The 22,862-nt window shown below is 41.6% G+C and overlaps 2 protein-coding genes and 1 long non-coding RNA gene across 4 annotated transcripts; 1 reads left to right on the top strand and 2 right to left on the bottom strand.

Annotated features, from left to right (window-relative positions):
* Nucleotides 1–529: 529 nt before the first annotated feature.
* LOC117729360 (ubiquitin-60S ribosomal protein L40) lies at nt 530–2,326 on the bottom strand. Its single transcript, XM_034530364.1, has 5 exons — nt 2,272–2,326; nt 1,717–1,828; nt 1,334–1,420; nt 1,053–1,155; nt 530–679 (listed from the first exon to the last, which is right to left on the bottom strand). The coding sequence occupies exons 2-5, from the start codon at nt 1,817–1,819 to the stop codon at nt 586–588; spliced, it is 387 nt and encodes a 128-aa protein (XP_034386255.1). The 5' UTR covers nt 1,820–1,828; nt 2,272–2,326; the 3' UTR covers nt 530–585.
* Nucleotides 2,327–7,585: 5,259 nt separating this feature from the next.
* On the top strand, nt 7,586–18,144 carry arrdc2 (arrestin domain containing 2). 2 transcript variants are annotated; one of them, XM_034530227.1, is made up of 8 exons: nt 7,586–7,781; nt 8,369–8,623; nt 14,637–14,854; nt 14,957–15,059; nt 15,161–15,417; nt 15,541–15,703; nt 16,298–16,458; nt 16,720–18,144. In XM_034530227.1, the coding sequence occupies exons 2-8, from the start codon at nt 8,371–8,373 to the stop codon at nt 16,771–16,773; spliced, it is 1,209 nt and encodes a 402-aa protein (XP_034386118.1). In that variant the 5' UTR covers nt 7,586–7,781; nt 8,369–8,370; the 3' UTR covers nt 16,774–18,144. The 2 variants fall into 2 exon arrangements, with proteins under 2 accessions (XP_034386118.1, XP_034386117.1); XM_034530226.1 differs by lacking the exons at nt 7,586–7,781; nt 8,369–8,623 and adding an exon at nt 12,502–13,204.
* On the bottom strand, nt 17,074–20,876 carry LOC117729284. Its single transcript, XR_004609353.1, has 3 exons — nt 20,726–20,876; nt 20,315–20,493; nt 17,074–20,173 (listed from the first exon to the last, which is right to left on the bottom strand). It is a non-coding gene; the product is annotated as an uncharacterized LOC117729284 (long non-coding RNA).
* Nucleotides 20,877–22,862: the final 1,986 nt, after the last annotated feature.

Raw genomic sequence — 22,862 nt, 5'->3', positions numbered from 1 at the left:
GTGTAATCTTATTCAGTCTTCTCACAGTTTACATCTTACACACACCCTTAAATTATATATTTCAGTTGCCAGGTGGCTCAATCAGCTGATAAAGGGCAGGTGTTGGCACAGACAATCCCGTTCTCATTTGGATTTGACTACTACCAGCTATTTGAAGTGTTGGGCTGTATCGTTAATGCAGTTCAGACGGGCAATATTTTGTAGTCACCAATTTAGGCTGAAACCAGAGAGAGTGAAACAATGTACTAGCCGTTTTTTGAAGAGCACAGACTGTCAACCAGCACAAGTCTTAGGAAGCAGGTTTTTACTGAATTACCCAGATAACTCTGTAAACAGGCTTCAGATGAATAACTTGCCAAATTCTTCTCATTCTAATCTTTTATCTTTGGCAAAACAGTAACTTGAGTTTATTTGGTCTGGTTACTTTTCCCTAGCACTTAAAATTGCCTGCATATCCTCAATCACATATTGCACACATCAATTCAAATTCACCAATTCCTCCCTCCACTGAATAATACAAGACAGGCAGTATCATTTTCTTACATTTATTTTAACAAAATGGCAGCGAACCCATTTAGTCAATGTCTACTTCAGCTTCTTCTTGGGGCGAAGATTGTTGGTGTGTCCACACTTCTTCTTGCGGCAGTTGACGGCACGCGGGTGCAGACGGGCATAGCACCTGCAAAAACAAGTGGTCAGGGGACGGCTTAAAGAATGATTCTCCTGAACCAAATTGAAACGCCAGATTTGTTCTGGTTCACAATTTAAGAATAGGTGTGCCAAGAACAATTCCATAAGAATTATTGATAGAGCCTATACTGACCTACATATGCTGTGTTCTGCCATTTCAGTTAATGTTTTCACAATTTAACCAAAACACCATACTATCAAATTACAATACACTTCCATTTTACTTTAAAATCGGTCAGGGCAATTACTTTAAATACTTGGGAGTAACTGCTTGTGGTGTCATTACTTCCCAGAAAATCACAGCAGCATTGTACAAAACGAAAGTAAAAACAAAAAAAACGGTGGTGGTTTTGAAGACTTACTTGCGGCAGATCATCTTGTCACAGTTGTATTTCTGGGCCAGTTGTCTGAGAGAGGGCTCAATGATGCCACCACGCAGACGCAGAACCAGATGCAGAGTAGATTCTGGTGGGCAAATAAAACATGATGTCAAGTTCAGTCACATCCACAAACCCCATTTGACAACAACCAGGTGCATTGTAAAGACTTAGTTCTGGAGATTCAGGTTTCGAACAACGTATTAATGCAGTCTATGGTTCACTGACACATTAAGCACAGCTGGCCTTGATTGAAATGAACTTACCTTTCTGGATGTTGTAGTCAGACAGTGTGCGTCCATCCTCAAGCTGTTTGCCAGCGAAGATCAGACGCTGCTGATCAGGGGGAATTCCTGGAAACAGAACACTTATCAACTAAGCTGTATTTAACATTGATCCATTCAAGCACTAAAGGCAGAGATGCCAACATGTCGAAGATATTTGCATTAATGAGTAAATACTAAGTTATTAGTAAAGTAGCATGACGGCCAGTAACGTTATATCGTAACTGACTTGCTCTACCTTAACTCTCAATACTTCCATTTACACACATTGTTTGACCACACTTGGGAAAAATAGTACGCCTGAAGATAAGAGTTGGTATCAAAGTGTCTCGTGAAACTAGACGAAGTTTAATGTGACCGCTTACCTTCCTTGTCCTGGATCTTTGCCTTGACATTTTCGATAGTGTCGCTGGGTTCGACCTCAAGGGTGATGGTCTTCCCCGTCAACGTCTTCACGAAGATCTGCATGTTTGCAGGCTATGGTGGAGGAAACACTGCCGTTAGCTCCGAGTCGAGGCGGCGACACAACGTCAGCAAGCTCGTTGACAACACCGCCAGCATCGCTTACGCCAAGTCAGCCACACACACAGACCGGTCATTCACATTCATTAGGACCAAAATGCTCACGCAGTCACGTTTAACTGTTCTAATGATCGTGCGCAACTAATTTGGATGGGCAGCTCCCGCTGTTTTAGCTAACGTTAGCATCCGAGTGGAGCTGGCGCGAGGCCTCGCCACATGCGGACCGCTGGCGTGGCGCTCAGTCAGTTTTCTATAATTTTCTGCCTTCGAAGCGAGCTCACAATACTCTACACGTTCGCTGTCGATATAGGACGGACGACATATTGTCTTAATCGCATTTAACCACTCGACGTTCGCCATAGATCGACAAATAGGTGCTGGACAAAACGTGTACCCACCCGGCCGCTAGCTGAACCTCGACGAAAAGAGAGCGGAAGCCGGTGTGACGCTGAAACGTCACTTCCTCCTTATAGTTGACGCGAGTGCATTTTCAATTTTTATTAGATTATTATTTAGAAACATTACAACTTATTTAGCCACATTTCATGTCAAAATCTATTAACAGGGACATCCGCTATTAGGTCAATTTGGGCAAGAAAAGCAAGTAAATAGTCTAATTTCATTACATTTTTTAATAAAACATTACATTAAATTTGGACAGTCTACTTTATTTTCTATACATATATTTCCATAATCTGTGTGTTATATCTAACCAACGCTAGCTGCTAGTCCATTACTTAAGGGTGAGGATTTATTTGTGTGAACTTGTTGTGTAATAAAATGCTAATTCTGTGTGTCCAGTTCACTGATTGCATGTGGTCAGTTAATAGGACACCATGGCATTCATTTGTGTCTCTGCAGGAGCAGCAACAGTATCAACATCATCATGTTCCACAGCACAGTGGTTTCCATGGTGAGACATTGTAGCATGTTCACCTGCTGCAAATTACAATGGCTAGCTTAACCAATGAGTTACAGTAAAAAACCTGATTCCAGCTCGTCCTATCGGCAAAGACTTCCTCCTATCTACCAACATCCCATTTCTGGACAGGAACAATGCAGATTAATGTTCACATTTCCAGGAGTACTTCCAGCCCTTGTCTTCCAACAAGGCAGAGCCTTTTTTCGAGCATCCAACCCAACTCTGGTGGACCACAAGGACTTGAGGTTATATCAAGGAGTACCTCACAGAGACGATGGTGTCCTACACATTGCCACAGATCACCTGTACCCCACGCTGGCCTGCACTTCACACCAACTTCAAGAGGCAAACAGACCATGAAGAGGTGGCTTTCCTCACCACACAGTCCCAGAAACTACGGCCCCAGTCCTTCCAGCCCCCTCCGACTCCCATCCGACACACAAAGGCCATCAAGAAGATCCCGCATGTGGAAAGACTCCCAGAAAGCACCATCAAAGCCTCCTTCACCCCGCACCATTGCTTTCCTGTTGTAAAAGCCAGGACTAAACATCTAGGTCAGTGACAATTTCATTTAATTCAGATTTATTTCTGCATTATATATTTTGTTTTATTAATTCAGTGCTAATTCATAAATGATGAAGTGATCCCAGAAAGGTGTCAGCCTCAGAACACCATTGACTGTAACAAAGAGAGAATCTGTGTTGCGGTTCTGCAGAATGTAATTTTAAATGTTCTCTGTAGTGGAGGATTTTCCCACAATCAAAGGGGACAGGCGCTGTCACAGTTTTGTCTCCCACTACAACAACACCTTCCAGGGAGCCTGGAGGAGAGCGGATAAACCTATTGAAACGGTAACACAGCAGCAGATGTTGGGCATGAGCTATCATGATTAAAGAAGGTGTTTTATATCTAACCAGACACTCCATAGCTTGAATGAAAACCAGAAGACTCTCGAGGGAAACTGTTGCCATAAGACTTACATGTTAATTTTAGGTCACAATGAAAAAAAAAATATTCTCACAATAGTGTCTACTCACTGAGCACTGGAAGCCATTTCAACCTCTGCTTGAGCTCAGATAAATGCACAATCCACCCTGGCTGCTTACCTTATTAGCACATCTTTAATTAAAACTGCATTAGCTTTGAGGCTAAAAACTGTACCAAAAACGTCTAGAGTTACTAGACTAAGTTGTGTATGTATTTGAGATCCTTTCTACTGTAGACCTCCATTCCTTTGCATTTCAGGGGAGAAGTTGAACTTTTACTTTTACTTTGAAGATTATGTTTTTATTTTCAAAACCTATAGAGAGAAGACATTTTCTCTGACTTCAGAGACAGACTGAGGATAAACGAGAAGGCAGACTCTCAGCTGTGTGCATGCTAAGCGAACATACACTATGACCTGGAGAACCAGCACTGGCCGCTTGGAGTAGACACAAGAGTGACAATGGAATTTACCTTATGTTGAAGCTTTCCATGAAATGGGTGTTATTTGCTTAAACCGTGACAGTTGTTCACATTGTCTTTCTTCAGCACTGCTCAGTGGCTCTGGGTGATCCTGTGAAGATTGTAGAGAGAGAGACAACCCACGCTGTGTCATTCAGCTGGCCCGATGCCTGCAGGTCTGCATCAGTTCTGCCTCGCTGGAAAAACTCCTGTCACGTCTCTCAGTTCACATGCTATACAAACTCAGTCGTAAAACTGTAGAAGAAACAATGGCTATAGGGCCTGCTGTCATCCTTCAGATCTCTGTTCAGACCTCTCTTGGTTTGGCTTTGATGAGGGATGCCAGAGGTTTGAGGCGTCTTGCATGCTAAAATTGATATTTGATTAAATCAAAAGCCTAAAAAACAGCTTTTTCCGAATTAGTTCTATCACATTCACTGGTGTTAAGTTTATCCCCTGATATGTTTTTTGATACAGGACACCTGTGACAAAGAAGCATTTGAAGATCAACCTTGAACATTTCTCGAAAAACTTATGGTTGTCCACATCCAGAGAAGACTTTTGCCACCACAAGCTGGGTTAGTATTTTCTGTGTTAATGTCCAGACAGGTTCTAGCAAAAACTTTTCATCTTTGTAAACTGACAATTCAGATCTATCCTTCTAAAGTGAAGACATCTTGATTGCTTTAAGATAACGACACACGCTGTAAGGAAACTTAGCAGCTGCCTAAATGCTAAAGAGGTCCACAAATGGGCAAAGAACAAATGTAAAATCCTTTTTTTTAATACATTTGAACTCATGTTTGTACTGTTTACTATATGTGAGGAAACTGTTGAAAGCAGATATTGTTTTGTGCTAACTCTAATGAACAGCCACAGATAAGATGACACAATATTGAGACACAAATGCTACTTCATTAATCTCACTCAGTTATTCTGCCTGGATTTGGTTCATATCCCGGCAGATCCAGTCATTCTGATAAAGAGGGACGCACATTTCAGTTCCTTACCCAAAGGGGACACCGATACAAGGCGCAACAAAGAGAGGACGTCTGTCACCACCAATAGAATCTCCTTCTCTGATGTGAGATAACAGATCTACCGCATAGTTATTTGTTTCTGTATTTACAAGAGTATTGGTACATGTAGTGCTTCAAACATAAAAGTGAACAGTTTTCCCTTTATTTTAATTTCTGATCCTCCATTTAGCTGAACCACTCAGAGGTTTCAGTGTATGTGCACGGGGCTGACCTGATGACCAAGAGCCATGTCCAGTTCAGCCCACCGCGTCTGTCGGACCTGTACTACACAACCACGGCCAAAGAACAGTACAGCAAACAGCATGGACAGCGGGCCAGAGCATCTGTCCAGCTGTCAAGCAACCTACTGACTAGACCAGGTGATGGATTGGTTGTGTTTGTGTGTTTAAAGGGAGGTGTGTGTCGACATTAACTGTGTTTAATGTGTTTGGCAAAACACAAGTTGAACCCCAGCATCACCAAGACTGATTACCTCCCTTTGAAGACCCGCAGACAGACACCTTGTCCGTCACAGCAGAGGGTGAGAGATCCTAAAATTAAGTCAAAAATGCCCCTACTCACCTGTGTAATTGTAATAGTCACAGTAGCAGCAGTGGTAGTTATTAATCATAGTAGTAAAATAGGAGTTGAAAATAATAATATGGAGAGTATAAAGTGCTGCAGGAATGAGTCCTAAAATACGGAAATGAGTTAGCATTTTTTTTAACTTCTATTTCCCTCATTTTGAGGTCAATGGGTTTTTTGAAAATATTTTTTGGGTTCAATGCCAGAAATATTGTCTGTGAATAACACAAGCTTATTTAAAGTTTTTGTTTTACAATATAAAAAGACGTCAATAATGTTCCCACACCACTAAAACATGTTTACATGTCACCTAATGTTGGCTTTAATTGCTTTTACGCTTAAAAAAATCAGTTTTGATCAGTGGTGTTCATTTATAAAGATTATCTTGTAAGTATCATAAACTTTTGTTTGCAATATAACTTATTTTTACGATGCTTTTGCCAAAAAAAGACATGAACCCTGCAGCACTAAACTAGTATGTAAAAACAAATATACTTGTTAGGTAGGATCAGTAGTGACAGGTCTCACATTTATTGATGCTCCTTACTCTTATGTCTTACATGGGTTCCTATATTTCTCCTCACTTAGCAATAATTGTATTTAATAATATGATTCTGTCTGCCTCTTTTTCTGTATATCATAGAGCAACATCAGGTTTCCTCTGGCTCATCAGCACTGCAGCACCACCCACAGTGAAGACTACACAACCGACCCTTAGACCTTGCAGCGTCCTGGCAACATCCCTCAGTGTTGTATTTTTCAATGAATTGCATAAGAATGATAATCCTATTGAGCTCAAAATGAATCACTATTTACCAAGAACAGTACGGGGGCCATCAGAGTGTGAAATATAGAAGCAATTTGCAAGTTCAGCTTTAGCAGTTAGGTGGCTTAAACATAAACCTCAGCCTCGCCTGTCATATTTAGGCTAGGAAGGGAAGTAGCCTCGGACTTGATTGTCCTACTTCCATCCTGTTTACACTGTCAATGCAAACTGCTACGAAGGTTACGAAGTAATATTCTCACCCCCTCCTTCAAGCATGATTGACCACACAACTCTTTAAAAACAATATACTGTATGCTGTTGTAGGAATAACAAAGCCTTGACCTAAGATGCAGGCTCAGCTGATAAAAAAGTTGGCATGCAGGCACACTGAATCTGAAGTTCATCAACCTGGTGAAAGGCAGCAGTCCAGGTATGGGCTGGAATGTCAGTTGGCCAGCAAGCTCAGGTCCAAGGTGTATAGCTGCAAGGACATTTAACTTCAGAATAGACTGGACAACTCTTGTTTGATTTTGCCTCTCTGTTCTTACATAGACACCATGGGTTTTCAGCTTTCATCCTTTACAATGTAAATTGTAATGTGTAAATGTGGATTAGGTCACATTTTTATTTTTTACAAAACGTGTACAAGCCTACTACTTTTTTCTACATTTTCGTGAAATGTTATTTAGGTATCACAGGCTACTTATATTCTGTACTTTGTTCAGTATTTGTTTTACAATAGAGAAGGAGAACATATAGGATTGAACCGTTTTCAATTGAGAAAGACACACTGCCTTCAAAATAAAAGCCTAAAACAACAACAACGTAAAACGTCTTTACATCGGTACTTTCGGGAACCTATTTCTTAAATGTTTAAATATTCTGCTCACAGACAGATCTACACGTACACGATATAAAAAAAGGAGGGGTGAAATCATAGATTGTATATCAGAGCGAAATCCCCCCCCCCCCCCAGAGAGCTCTGTCTCCTCAGTGTTAAAGTGGGCGGACGTGACTCGCGCGTGCTCTTGGTCGCTGGTGTGAAACAGAGCTGCTTGCTGTGTTTCTGGGCGTTGAAACTTGTCTCGTTTTTAAAAGCTGGGCGTTGATTGCGCTCCCAGTCCCGGCTGCTCGTCTTTGTTGGACCGCTACGTTGCTCCAGACCTGCCGGTGAGTTTTTAAAGACATTTATTAAACGTCAACTCGACGTTCACGACTGTATTCATAAAACGTAGTCACGGCTCTCAACCCTGATTGGCTGACACACGTTAAAAAAAGTCATGATAAACCACAAAACACACACCAGCCGCTTAACGGAACATGTAAACACTATTAGACTTAATAGTAATCATGATGTCAGTTTTTATTACAATATTATTACATATTGTTGACTGAAAGCAGATGTTCAGTTATTTGCTCTTGTTTGGCCTTATATGCTCTCATACTGAATGTGTTAACATTTTTGGAAAATTTTCTTTTTTTAAACTGAAATACTCGAGTAAACATTTTGTTTAATTAGTTAAGACCTTATTTTTTCCAAGTGTTTCTTTTTAGCTACTGTTTTTTAGCTACTACAAACTAGCTATTGAAGGGCCTGGCTCTGGCATGGATCTAATTAGAACCAACCAACTCCACCAAAACTATGATATAAGAAGAAGAAGAATAGCAACAATTATCAATATGTTCCAATTCTGTTCACTATGAGTATTTGTTAGTGTCTCAGCCTTGTCAAACTGCTGAACTATCTTCACTTTTAGGAATGATGTTGAACTCCATCAAGTATTTCAAGCTGGAGCTGGATGGTCCAGCTGATGCAGCGTTCACCGGAGGAGAGGTGGTGTCCGGCCAGGTGGTCCTGGAGCTCCGGAGGGACACCAGGGTGCAGTCAATGAAGGTGCAGGGCAGAGGGGTGGCCACAGCCCACTGGCTGGAGAACCGTGGCATGAACTCTGTCTATAACGACTACACCTCCAAGATCACATACTTCAGGAAGCGACAGCATCTGATCCGAGGTCAGTAAGCTTGCGTATGGTGTTAATCCCCTGTATGGTTAATATTCTGTGGGTTGATCTATATTTATTTAAGCATTTGAAAGTGCTTGTTCAGAGAAGAGAGGCAATTCAAAATTGACTAGAAATAAACGGCTATGATTATTTGAAAATGGAGAACAGTACCTTCTTTTCTATACATTTGGGGCATTTTATTTATAATTTGTGCTGACCTTGTTGTAGTTTTGTATTTTCTTTTGTCTGCTACTGTATCAGTGTGACATTATGGTAAGATATCATCCATCACTATAGCTTTGCTATGATATACATAGTAACTGTACATCAGCATGTATTGCGGCTGTCTGAATAATGTGGTATAAAACTGCTGGTTTTCTCTTTAATGTGCAAGCTGGGAGCCACTGCGTCTTGTAGTCGCTGCAGTTTGCAAAATAAAGCCACCTGGACCAAATGTGTTGCATTGAAACCAGGAAGAGAAGTCAACACTGGCTCGTCCAGATACATCTGCTCGATAACCTGATCCTAACATTAAACACAAATTAGCGCTGAGTCCAAATAAACACAACCAGTTTACTGATCGCTGTGTTGTTCAGGACATAATGCTGTAAAGTGTAACTTTCCCCCAGTGTGGAAGGCACTGAGCAGACAGGCAGAGAATATAGACCATAATAGCGGAGTAAATAAACTGTAGAGAGCGGTTAATGTTTCATTAGATGCTTTGTAAACAGGATAGCTGGTTTGACTTTACCTGGTCTGGTTGGACAGGTAAATACTGTATGAATGGACGCTGGACGAATGGATCATGCAGTCTCAGATAAGAGCAGCATCTGTGTTGTTGTTGTTGACCTTTCTCAGACCAGCATTACAAAAACAAAAAAACATTAACATGATAATGTAGGAAAATCTGGACCAATCTGTGCATACAAATCCTTCTCATTCATCTGCAGACTCCCTTTGAGTAAATTTTGAGCCACAATCATACAGTTTTGCCTAATGTAGCTGTTTAACAAGTACTATAACAAATACAATATGATATAATTAAATAAAGCCACTGAAAATACCCCAAATAATATGTATTAAAGACATACACATACAAATAATAATATGTATATAAAACGTAACTAAACTATGTATAAATTCAAATATAACCACATAAAAATCTAAACAAAATGGTATAGATATGTTGAAATCACCAGTATTCTTTGTGCTTCTTCACCCCTCACCCAGAATATCTGCCAAATCCATGCAAATGATTCATAAATGCACCTTACTCTTCATGCCAATTAACAAACACTTTTGTTTTCTGGATTGTGGACAACTACTACCAGTGAAAGGCTATGAGCTGTCAGTACGTGGGTGGTTTCACCTGCAAACGTCTCTCAGACTGACATTCTGTGGAGACCAATGTTCTCTGAACAATCAGTCAAAGAAACAACAGTGCTGTTTTCGCAAAGGCTTCAACCTTCTCGTATACAATCTAAATCCTTTCAGGAACAGAATCCGTTGTATCGACTGTGGTGTGTTTGCATGTGCAAGCCATTCGGCGATGCAGTAAATATAAATGTTGAAAAGTAGAAAAAAAGGATGTTGTGTTGAATTTTGTTTACTTGGGGCAAGAAGCGAGGAGAACGCGAAAGACGGAGTCGAGAAGGAGGAAGGGGTAGGAGCTGTTTCAAATTAGCAGGACGCATTGTCAGGGCAACCATGAAAACAACACATGGCTCCCCTTGACCCCGTCCTCCTGCAACACACAGCCTGCTGCTGCTGTCAAACATTCACGATTACGTCATTTTCAGCTCATTTATCTTTTTAGCTGTTCAGAAACAATCATTTTAAAGCTGATTGTTTTTCTCCTTTGAAGTCGGGAATGTATCAGAGACTCGGCCCAGTTTCAGCAGAAAGTTTGATTGTGTTTTTAGGAGTTATTTCAGTTTTTTAGGAGTTGGAAGTAAACAAAACTTGTATCTCATGCAAACATTATTGAAGAATGAAATGTCCCCAAGCCCCTCTTTGCTCTCTAGTATATAGGGCTTCAATGTTAATATTTGATCAACAATGTTGTGCACTCAGCGGCCCTTTGAGTAAATAAAGTGGGGATGAATATGTTTACTTTAGCCTGCAACAGTGGTAACCTGCTTCCAGTATGATTGGGGTGATCATTTTGAGCGGCAGCGTTTATCAAACTCACCATTCTGCTTAGACGCCCACATGTTAACCTAATCAGGATCAGGGCAGAGAGACCTGGTAGAGCTAGGCTGCTGCTCCTGGTCTCCAGCAGGTGGCGTGCTGGGCTACATTTCCATAACCTCCTGCATGTACTTGAAGCACAAACTGACATATTGATGCAAACTGGACCTTTGACCTCCCAAATATGACAGAGTATGATAATATGAGTTCTGCTGCTGATTTCACTTTTGTTGGGGGCCAAATAAACTGATTATACCCAAGGAAAGATGCAGGAAATCTCTTTGTAATTTCTACTTTTATACTAACAGGCAAGAAGTAAATTAACAGTGAGGGAATACTCGGTTGGAAAACCTCCCAGAGGCCTAACTTTATTATTCTGTGAGCACCATCTACAACTTTTCCCAGATTCACACACACATCTCCAGTCCTGTTCAGGCGGTGTAAAAACATCCTGGTAGTCCTGCAGCTGTGCACTCTGCCTCCACATTGCCAGTTGGTGGCACTGAAGAGCTGACTTCTTACTACCAGGGACTAAAGGAGTAAACAACTTTGTTTTTCTCAGATCAGACTTGATTTTTGTCCTGTTTTAGAATGGACTAAACATGAAAAGAATAACCCAGTTGTTGTTTAATTGACTGCAGCAGAGTTTGGAAGAAAATATCCATTCTGCTCCATTTTGCTTTTGTTTGCAAATGTTGGAAGTTAATTTGATGTGTTAAGAAAAAGCAGCGTATGTGCTCTATGATTCATGCAAGTGGCCTACTTGTCCACACGTTTTCGTTTCAGGGGGACTTCTCTGTGTGGTATCCCTTTTTATTATTGGAGCTAGTATAACTGCAGTTGTTTTTCATAAGTGGATTTGGTGGCATATGTTGCATGCTTTTATGGCTGTGTGGTTTCCACGAATGCGCGGGCTCGGAAACGGTATTATAAAAGCAACATGAAAGAAGTAGAGTAAACAGCTTTGGTACAGAGTGAAACTATTTCCCTCTGAGCTGTGCAGGACAGATCTCTGCCAGACGAAGGCATGTTCAGTAAGTCTGTTTTCTTCTAAGAACCTGTAACCATCAATCATCAGCAGGCCTTGTTTTCCTCTCTGCTGCCTCCACACCCAGTCTGCATGTTTATTATGCTGCCTTCAGGCTCGGTCCGGAAATATGAAGATGTGTTTTTATGAGAGTTGCACACAAGTTACCTAACTAAGTTGTAAGTTGAACTGAGGAAGTACGACTTTTTCTTGACACCAAAGTTGTCAAGATGTGATTCTCAAGTGTTTTGTGTGCGTTTGTTTTGTCATTATAGTTGTCATTTTGGTAATGTTGACGTCACAACGTTGTTTTGTTCTTAGCCTTTGTCCGGATTTGTTCTAATGCTTTACTTCTGTTGTCTCGCCTACACCAAGAGGACAGCCTGTTGATATATTCTTATATAGTCCATACAGTCTATGTATGATACACAGGAAAAAAGGTGAAGGTTGATCGGTAAAGGCCCTGATGAGGTCGTTGTTATGATACAAAAAACAACCCACCAAAAATATAATTTGTAACAGTAGTGGTCTTGAACCTGGATGCAAGGTCTGGTTTTCAGCTGCAGCAGTTGATTTCATCCCCCCCCCCCCCCCCCTCCCTACACACACACACACACACACACACACACACACACACACACACACACACACACACACACACACACACACACACACACACACACACACACTTATACACCGAAACCCTCTCCAACCCAGTTTCTGAAAGTGTGTTTTATTATTCCTGCAGTGTTTGTTCAAAAGTTTTGACAAGTTGTGTTGTTTTGACCGAATAAAGTAACCACATGCAGCCAGAAGTCTTACGTCACAAGTGTAGCACTGAGAAGTCGGTGCCACGGAGGATCACCTGAAGGCAGCATCAGCCTTCAACCCTCTTTCTCTCGCCTTACATAATGCATTTGGAAAACCCGCCCACTTTCTCAGACTGCAAATAAGGCCGCAGACAGAAGGTGCTGCACAGTTTGAGCTTCAACCAAGTGAATGAAAGTCATCTGCAGTTTGAAAACCCACTTCAGGACACTTTAATATACTGCGGAACAAGAATAAAGGAGTCAATAGAGGACTTGCACAACCTGGAAAAATGATTTTCGATAAGTTGAAAAAGTTTGACATCATCTTCGACTCTCCGGAGGAGGACTGTCCTCCGGTGTTCAGCAGCGGGGACGTGGTGTCCGGCCGGGTGGTGGTGGACCTGTCCGGGGAGAGTCGGGTGGACTCCCTGAAGCTCCACGCTGAGGGATTCGCTAAAGTGCACTGGACTGAGTCCCGGTCCGCCGGCTCCAGCACCGCATACACCCAGAACTACAGCGACGAGGTGGAATACCTGAACCGGAAAGAGGTGCTGCTGCAGGCAGGTCAGTCCGCTCTGCAGGCGCCGTGAAGGGGGGATCACAGACGGTGTTTACGGTCTGTAAACTGGTTGTCAGCAAGAGGATCAAAACAGCACAACTAGCATATGCCAAATGATTGGAACAATAGTGAAAGTGGTTTATTTGTATGGGGACACTATGCGTTTGTTTGTCTGCAAATTGGGAATAGTGGTGTTTCATAATTAAGTATGAGAGTTAAACGAATCATGAGTAGAGTACTTGTTTTTTCTGGTTGTATTAATGTCTGGCGTAGTTAACTTGTAACTTGTTTTGGAAGTGAGTTATTTTTTATTCTGACTTGATTCATAAAATAACTCGATCACCTAATACTCTTTAAATCAAACTTAACTTGAAAAACACTACTTTATTAGGAGCATTTTGAGAGAGGATTTCTTTGTTGTTTGCTACTTCTCTAAAGAAGTAAAACAGAAACTGCACTAAACAAGCACTTGGAGATCTGGTGATTCATCGACAAAGGGATTGTTAGGACTGTTTGTTCTTTATTCTGCCATCTGAGAAGTTACGTTGTTATTCATAACTCAATATACAAGTCTAAAAAATCTGCTCCGACTATATAGGAAGAGGGCACAATATGTTTCAACAGCTGTCTTTGCACTCATTGTGAAAACATCTGTTGAAAAAAGTCTTGACAAGACTTTTTCTCATTCGAAGAAACTCCAGGGTTGTTTTGCTGGTGCGCACATAAACTAACGAGAGAAAGTAGCCCACTTGACCTATTAAGAGGATTACACAGTGGCAGTATTGTTGTTTTAATTAAGAAGGAGCTTGCAGCTAACAAAGGGAAACTAAACACAGAGTCAGTTAAACGCAAACACGTGTTCATGGACCTGTGCAAGAGAAAAAACAGTGCAGTTGAGACGGGCTATATAATACAGCTTGAGGAAAACATGTTCTTAGTCAGCACAATAGAGGAGGAACCGCCCCTCTGAGAAGCACAGAAACCATGTGATTGCAGAGAAAAACAGAGAGATTTCTATTTAATAAAGAGTCATGCTTTAAAGATCTGTTTCTACTCACTCTTGAAGTCAACTCTATTTCAGTGGATTTCTAAAGAAACAGAATGTTTTTTTTGTTTTTTTTTACTAGTTGTATCGGCAGTACTTTTCCTTCATCAGATGAATTACTTTGCTGCCATGCATACGTGTAGAAGATAACTTAACCTCACGCAGAAGCAGATAATCGATTAAAAAAATAATAAAAATAAGCTTTGTTATTTAATTGCGCTGTATTGTTTAATCAGTGTCGTAATACTGTATGTACACTTTATGACACAAACCGGGAGAAACTGCTCTTTTAGGAACATAAACTCTTGAAATCAAATGACAAACCAACGCCATCGCCAAAACAAGTGACTGACCTGTAATTTTAATTTTCATCTCTTTCTTCTCTTTCTCAGATAATGGTGAAGTATCCGTCCTCCCTGCAGGCAGACATGAATTTCCATTTAGCTTCCAGCTGCCTGAGGAGACGCTGGTCACCTCCTTTGAGGGGAAACACGGCAGCATCCGCTACTGGGTCAAAGTTAAGCTACACAGGCCGTGGGCCACCGTCAGGAAGATCAAAAAGGAGTTCACAGTTATCGAGCCCATTGACATCAACACACCGGCCTTCTTGGTGAGCATCTCAGCCCTCACATTTCATGATTGTGTCATTACACTCTTCATGACTTATTGGGGGTTCAGAGGCACTTACCTCATTTAGTTTCATCATTCTCAGGCGCCACAGGCTGGAACGAAAGACAAGATGGCACGGACATGGTACCGCAACTTTGGACAGGTGTCTGTAACTGCAAAGATCGACCGCAAAGGCTACACACCAGGTGAGAGGCTCGCACCTAGAACAACTCCCTCTTAAAAACGCAGACTTTTCAGGCTAGATTAGAAGTGTCTGCAATTTCTAACATACTTTCCTTTTCCCCAGGTGAGGTGATACCTGTCTTTGCGGAGTTCGACAACTCGACCTCCAGATCAGTTGAGCCCAAAGCCTACATCACTCAGACACAGACGTTCATCGCCCGCGGCACCATGAAGCAGAAGCGTGCGGTGGTGGGCACACTGTCTGGTGATATTGTGGGGGCCAGATGCAGGGAGACGTGGCACGGTCGCGCCATTAAGATCCCACCTGTGGGTCCCTCCATCCTGCAGTGCCGCATCATCAAAGTGGAGTACATGCTCAAGGTGAGCGTAAAGAGCTGCTTTATTTCTTTGGAATTCAAATGCTATATTCCCTCTTTTCATGCACACTGCTGCTGCACTTTACACAGATTCCACTAAATTGTTTTTATTTTTTCCTTCCACCAGATTTGTGTTGACGTTCCTGGAACGTCCAAGCTGTGTCTGGAGTTGCCACTGGTCATAGGAACCATCCCTCTCCATCCCTTCGGCAGCCGGACCTCCAGCGTCAGCAGCCAATACAGCGTCAACCTGGAGTGGCTGCGCATGGCCATCCCTGAGCAGCCTGAACGTAAGTCCTTTTAATACCACAGTGACTGACAAACAGCGATGTGTAGGTCTAGATGTGCATACGGACTGAGTTACCAAACATAGACATTTAATGAAACAAGCAAATCGGGAGCAAATGTGACAATCTTTTTCTTGATTGCCCTTGTTTATTACAAACATAGTATTGTGGAAGGTCTTTTTCAGACTGGGCAGATACACACATGACCCTCAGAGTGAGCAAAGCAGTACAGACTCATTATTGTCTTTTTCAACATTTATATAATCTGTAGCTATTAATGTTCAAGGGTATTTTTCACCTAAGGACCTGCAAAACAAATGAATGAAGAAAACAGTCTGCATACAGAGGCTCACTTTAACTCTTATGACCACTGCCTGCCAAAATAGCACTCTCAGATACCAGCATGTATTAACAAAGGTTTTGATTCAGCAAAGATTAATGTTTGGTCAAATCAGTGTTTGTTAGTGCAAAAGGCAGCAAATGCTTCGTTGTTTTTTAAGAGTTTTAACTACAGTGACGACTCAGCATCTTAATGTTTGGACCTGTACTGTTCTGTTGAGTCAGACCAGAGGACTTATCCTGCCTCTTTCCCTGCAGCTCCTCCAGATTACAGCTCTGTGGTGACCGAGGAGGAGGCCGAGCAGTGCAACAATGCGGTGGTCCTGCAGCCCGCCGAAGATCTGAGTGGGATCCTGGAGCGCCCCCTCATGGCATTTCTTCAAGAGTTTCGCTTCCGACCGCCGCCCGTGTACAGCGAGGTGAGTCACGAGATGCTGTAAACCACTCCTCGCTATTTGTTGTTTTTATTGGCATACAAGTAATGTGTCACTGAATAGAACATCCCCACATTTCTTCCTGACAAAGACACTCTTGAGATCACAGCTGAATTGTATAACTGTAACTACGTGAAAACCAATCTGTGGGTGTAGGCTGAATGATGTTTTGCTCAGACAAAGGCTGAATAATCTGCTTACTTAACTGTCATCTAACGTGTCTTTTTTTCCCTTTGTTGCCTACAGGTCGACCCCAACCCTCAGCCCTTAAACATGAGACCTCGCTGCATGACGTGTTGAACCATGAGTCCCGCCTGTGCGTCAATCAACTTAACTTAAAGAAACAAATCAAGAGATTTGTCTTCTCTTGGATTACTTCTCTCCAATAAATGGCACCTGGTTCCACGGAGTGTCACGGATAGGGACTGGAGCGCCACGGAGAGTTCAGGAGACGGAGCTCACAGGAACTCGATGTCAGTGGAGAAGCCGCCACTTTGTTTCCAATCCATGAAAAAAAGTGGACTCTTTCCTGTTCTGTTACGAGGAAAGTAGCATCTCCACATCAGTTCCTGTCCACCACAAGTGACTTTTTTTGGCTCCTTTTTATGAAGTGAGTTACAAATATCTCACAATCAACAATTCCCTCATATGAAGTGAATTTTGAGATTTAAGGAGTTTAGGACATATTGGGGGTGAAAGATCACTTGATATGTGTTAGGTGGAGAGTTGAAGTTGCACCTAGTGTATAAAAAAGCACTCTGGAGAAGCTGACATATATTTAGAAGTACGTTGTCATGATTGACTAGCGTAAAACGGTGTAATCTTAACTTTACAACTCTTCTTGTCCTGGCAACACAGTAGATTTTAACAACCTACATTGCATCGTGTGACCAAGGAGCAGTGTGCCTGCGATGATTTCTACTATTAGTTAAGCAAATACTGTATCATGTGATGGTGGAGCAGACAAGTCAAGTAAGCAGATGTACTTTATGCATGCAGGTCACAATATGAAAAAGGGAAAAATACACATGACGTAATTATCTGCAGTTGAAGATTGCATGAGTTTCATGGAGTCCTCTCATAGAGCTGAATGTATTCTGCGAAAACTCAAAAATGGTTTGCTTGTATGTGGATGGATTCCGTGAGGTGTGTCGAGGCTTAAGGCACTGAAGATAGACGGCAGATTGTTAGCTGTCAGATAGCTGTGGTGGTTGATTCTAGCACAGCGTTGAAATAGAATGAGCATTTTGTGTATAAAGTTGCACGAGGCTCTTAGATTAGCTGGCCCAGCTGCTAAACAAAAGGCGGAGGAGGAGATGGAGACCTCTGAGCCACGTGTTCTGAAGCTTTTGATGGGAGCCAGATGCCTCTGTGCTGTGGGGCGCTTTGTGACGCTCCACCAGAACACAGAGCTCAGCAGTCAAGTCGAGCCTTAAACTGGAGATGCCACTGAAATGTATGGACAAAGAACATTCCAAAAACTCAAGGATTATTTGTTCTCCTCTACTTCCAAAAAGACTGTAGGAGTCTGAAAGAAGACTTCCTGGTTAGCTGTGTAACTTAAGTGCCATGCACTGAAAAAACAAATCTATTTTTTTATACAATTGTAGATTCACAATCTTCTCAAAGTTTTGTAATCTTTTTTTTCTAATAAAAAAATTGTCTTCGGTGTTTCCTTCGAGCTCTGACTTATTATGCTAGCAGAAGAATGTGTAAGGCAAATAGCCGGGGCCTCTGTGTATCGTGTTGCGTGCCAGTGAGTTGGTACATTATGTTCAACAGTGAGTCAAAACAATATCATTGCCAAGGGCAGGGTTAGCAAGAGAAACGAGATACAATTAAAAAAACAATAATTACTGACTGAAGTTTTGCATATGACATCTCTAATATTAAGCACTTGCGCAATCCCTTTTTTCTGTCTTCATCTCACCACTCAACCTGTAGCATTAAACTAAATGTGGATCTCAGAGAGTGTCCTCTTGTACAAATTGTACTTTGTTCCCATGAATATTCAACAGGGAGTACAGATATTTTTGCCCCTGTAAACACATAAAACAAGATAAAACATGCAGCTCAGTTACACAAAGCTATTAACGCGGCAAAAGGTCAAGCTGAAGAAATCCTCTTGGGTTTGTTCAGTGAATTGTCCAAAAGTAGACGGACAGACAAGTTCAGTACAGTGCGGAGGAAGGATTAAAGTTTCAGTCAAACGCTTTTAAATTTTGTGTTCTTTGTTGAGAATGTCAAACCAACTTACTTTTAAATGAAAGTAAATAACAATGCTGGTAATGGAATCTCCAAAACACCAGAGATTATGGCGCTTTCAGCTGCTTCAATGTGTGCCATTGTAGACATCTTGAATTGTGAACTGTGAATCAGACAAAACAGCACTGACACCTCACAGGAGTTGTTCACTAGGAGTTGCAGTAGTGTGGCGTCATCTCACTGCTGCCGTGATCAAAGCAATGACCGGACACGGAAGAAGAGAAGATAAAATCTTAGTTTTGCTTCAAGGACAGACGCCACAGAAGGGAGGGAGGGTTGAACTGGAGCACTCTCGGGGGGCGGGGGTTCTTGTTATGTTTCTAGGACTGCAGCTAGAGATCTTCACCTGCTAAAGTCACAGCTTTAAAACTCTCCGTAAAACCTGTAACAAGTGCAGAATCTCATCTTTTAAATGAGTTCTTATTTTAAGTTCATCAAAACTTATTCTTTGTACATTGTTTGTTACTAGATACATGCAGAGAATGTATACAGCAATCAACTTCTAACTATGTAAATAATTAGTGGAGTCTACCTGAGCAGAGAATAAAGTCGCTCTCCCTGTTCTCATCCAAGCTTCTCGGTGCTGCTGGCTACCTAGTTCAGAGAGCATTGTGTCATCGTGGAGGAAGACAATGGATACTGTAGAGACACATTCAGCAGACAGTATCTGTTGCACCTACAGCACGTCTGGACAAGGGATTCCTTGTGGTGTTTTTGAGGATCTAATGAGAGAGGGTATAGAAAACTAGAAAAGTGGTATCTTGGGGCTTAAAATATAAACCTTACTTGTATTTACTCGCTGTGCATTCAGATTATTTTTGTAATTCTTGTGCACAGTGTGCTTGCGAGGGTTTGTGTGAGTCATTATGAGCTTCTGTACAGGCATTGTTGACAAGTTGCTGAACGCCCTGGTTGATCACACCACCAGACACACAAATAACTCATGGTCATTTCTAACCCCGCCCTCTCAGTCACAACCAATCGGTGCACCAGCCGACCATTTTGCTCAGACTACCTCACCTCACCTTGGCGGGCCAATTGTCAGTCAGGATCCGACCTACTTTACATATAATTGTAGAGTACATTAAATGTGAGGAAGTTGAGTTTCACTGCAAAACACACAATACGAGGCTGACAGCTGCAACACGTCAGACAATGTTGAAGTGACAGCCTCATAAATCAGTTTCTGTTGAAGATGAATGTTATATTTCATGACTTATTTTTTAAATCAGTGATATTCTTATTAGTGCCATAGATATGGCACTTGGGACACAATCAGGTGACTCCTACAAACACACGAGCAGCATTGTGTGTGTGTGTGTGTGTGTGTGTGTGTATTTTATTCAGGATCTGGTCAGGGTTTTTTGCTGACATTCCACAATCGGCTGACGTTGGATGTGCGTTTCATGCAGATGTATCCTTGATGTGGCCATCCCTGAAATGTCGAGACCATCGACAACTTGGTCAGACTAAACTATCTTTTTCAGTAAATTAAAAATACGCACATTTAGTTTAGAAAATTATAATCAAGAACACAAAAAAAAGAGGGGGTTCAATCCCCGATCCCGGGCTGAACCTTCTGTGTGCACGTTCTCCCTGTGGCAGCGTGGGCTCCCTCCAGGTTCCTCCCATGCACAGTCCGAAGGCATGCAGTTCAGGTTAAATGGACTCCGTAGGTGTGAATGTGAGCGTGGATGGTTGTCTGTCTGCCTTCGCCCAATGTCAGCTGGTATCGGCTGCAGCGACCCCGTGACCCTAAATGGAATGGAATACGAAATGTATGTAGTCAATGATTTGTTATTATGCCATGAAGATGCAAACTAGGTATATGAATGTTACTTTATATATTTAGATATATGATATCTGCACGCCATCAAGTCGCTTGATATCGTATGCTGATTTGCTAACACTATAAGTGCTATGAAACAGCTCATAAGAACAGACATACTGTAACGGATCCCCGTATATGAAGTGGCATGAAACTTACTGCTGGTGAAATTACTCTTTTATTTTCTTCTTCTGGGTCACAATACATTCATTAAACGTGTAAACTATCACCACCGTAAGAGCTTTAGCCTCATACGGGTCCATTAAACTATTACACTTTCTTGGTCCGTAAGAAGTTCCGTAGTCGTACCGTCAAGTTCGCATTCGAACGTAAAACAAAACTGCGTTTCCTTTGAACCTTTTCAAAATAAAAGTCTTATTTACCTATTAGAGAGGAAGTAGCATAAAGCCTCTATAAATTCTTCAAACAATACAATAACTATGCATACGTCAAAAGGCAATAAGGCAAATGCAATGCAGGCAATAAAAACAAAACAATAAACCTTCCATGGGGTTATTTACACATACACTTAACATATAACAATATAGCCTAGTGGACAGGTACTTCAATGTCTTCAAAGTTTGTAGATTTGACATAAATTATATTGCTATAGCAGTCTTTGGAAATACATTAATGTTTTTTAAAGTGATTCAAATATGAATACAAAATTTCACTTTGTATTCAGCAGTTCTCATTCTGAGAAATCCCGTTTTTAAATACAAAATCAGTAAAGTCAGACACGAGGCCTCATTCAGATGGTCATATGCTTCATGCCATTATGCAACTCTTGTTGTTGCTGAGCTGTCTGCAGATATGAAGGTTTACACAGTTAATGTGTTACTAGCATCAGTCTTATAAGGATACATTTGGCACCATTGTTACACATTTATTTTGAAGATATAACTGAATAGAAAATATACCCAATCAGGACACTTCTGTGCAAAGAAAACCCGTCAAGGTTGCCATGAGGAAGTCAGTTGTTCTGATGTTTTTTTTACCTTTCTTACTTAAAATCATTATCGGCTCACATTCTGAACAGATCCCAACAAGACCACAGGAAACGGTGGCAGACAAACCAAAACAAGCCGAAGCTGCTTTTCCCTCCAGTGACAAGGCATCTGAAAGGAAGGACATATCACCGGGTTGTCTTGGGGGACAACACAAGGCTTTGTTATGGAGGGGAATGCAGGGAGTTTTGTTGGGTGTTTAGGTGTGCAGATTTGTCCGTGGTCAAATCCAGTTATGTTTTGTCTTGAGGGCCAAAGAGTTGCCTTCAGTCTCTGCTCTGTCTCTGTATGTCTTGGAGTTGTTCGACTGCATAGCACTTTGAAAACAAAGCAGTTGTTGCTGTCAAAATGTAGCATATTACATTTTTTATGCAATGTACAACATCAATGTTTTCATGATGGCTTGTCAACACCAATCGACTGGACTAAGCGTCTCTTCTGGCCATGTGACACCCACAGGCCGCTCAGTCCTGCTTGTACGTACAGGGGCTTTGACATCAAGACGTCAGTGCGAGTTCAGGTCCACGCCTTGTTGATGCGGGGGGCGGGGGGATCGGCTTGCAGGCCCCCCCTTTTCAAGGCTTCATGGAAATCAGTGTAACTTCAGAGGGGTCACACAGCAGACAGCAGGGAACTGCACGCCACGCTGCTCCCTCAAAATATCCCCAAATAACATGCAAAAAGAGCAGCTTTGTTTATATCTGCTCCTCCCACGCTTGTAATTCAGGGTTCCACAAAATCTACTTGTTGCTTTGTGTTGTTATGATCTGTCTCTCTTTGTTTCTGGGCTCTGAGGCGTTCTTTGTTTCTAAATCTTCCTCTGTACAATGGAGGCTCCACACAGAGCCCAAAATGCATGATGTGATGGATTCTTACTAATAAATCAATATTCAGTATCTTTAGGTACCATCACCACAAGCCACAACTTGATTTAATTAAACATAAAAGCAAAAGGACGATCTCAAAGTCTAAAATATTTGAAATCAGCACCTGCAAAGAACCAAACACTGAAATTTAGTGTATGTATCGTTTCTTAGTTTAACACCTATTGAGCCGGACAGTTAATCTTTTTGTTGACAGTGTTTTTGACTGCAGTGAATTAATGTAGACTTGCTGCTCCCTCTACGACGGGAACATTTTAATTTAGTTCTGGTTTACAGTTGTCAAAGGGCAGGATGAATTTATTTGAAATTGGACTGAGATTCAATACTATGCCTTTTTAGTTTGAATTTACAGACATCCCATGACAAATGAGAACTGTAGTGCACTATAGCTCATCAGAATCAATG

Source organism: Cyclopterus lumpus, chromosome 4 (assembly GCF_009769545.1).
Source record: "Cyclopterus lumpus isolate fCycLum1 chromosome 4, fCycLum1.pri, whole genome shotgun sequence".
Taxonomy (NCBI): domain Eukaryota; kingdom Metazoa; phylum Chordata; class Actinopteri; order Perciformes; family Cyclopteridae; genus Cyclopterus; species Cyclopterus lumpus.
This window is presented reverse-complemented; position numbering and strand designations above follow the sequence as displayed.

Coding starts and splice junctions, on each gene's coding strand:
- LOC117729360 (XM_034530364.1), bottom strand. CDS start 1,819: ATGCAGATCTTCGTGAAGACGTTGACGGGGAAGACCATCACCCTTGAG. Junction 1,421..1,716: donor AAAGATCCAGGACAAGGAAG/GTAAGCGGTCAC, acceptor TTCTGTTTCCAG/GAATTCCCCCTGATCAGCAG. Junction 680..1,052: donor GACAAGATGATCTGCCGCAA/GTAAGTCTTCAA, acceptor TTGTTTTTGCAG/GTGCTATGCCCGTCTGCACC.
- arrdc2 (XM_034530226.1), top strand. CDS start 12,931: ATGATTTTCGATAAGTTGAAAAAGTTTGACATCATCTTCGACTCTCCG. Junction 14,855..14,956: donor TCAACACACCGGCCTTCTTG/GTGAGCATCTCA, acceptor CATCATTCTCAG/GCGCCACAGGCTGGAACGAA. Junction 16,459..16,719: donor CGCCGCCCGTGTACAGCGAG/GTGAGTCACGAG, acceptor TGTTGCCTACAG/GTCGACCCCAACCCTCAGCC.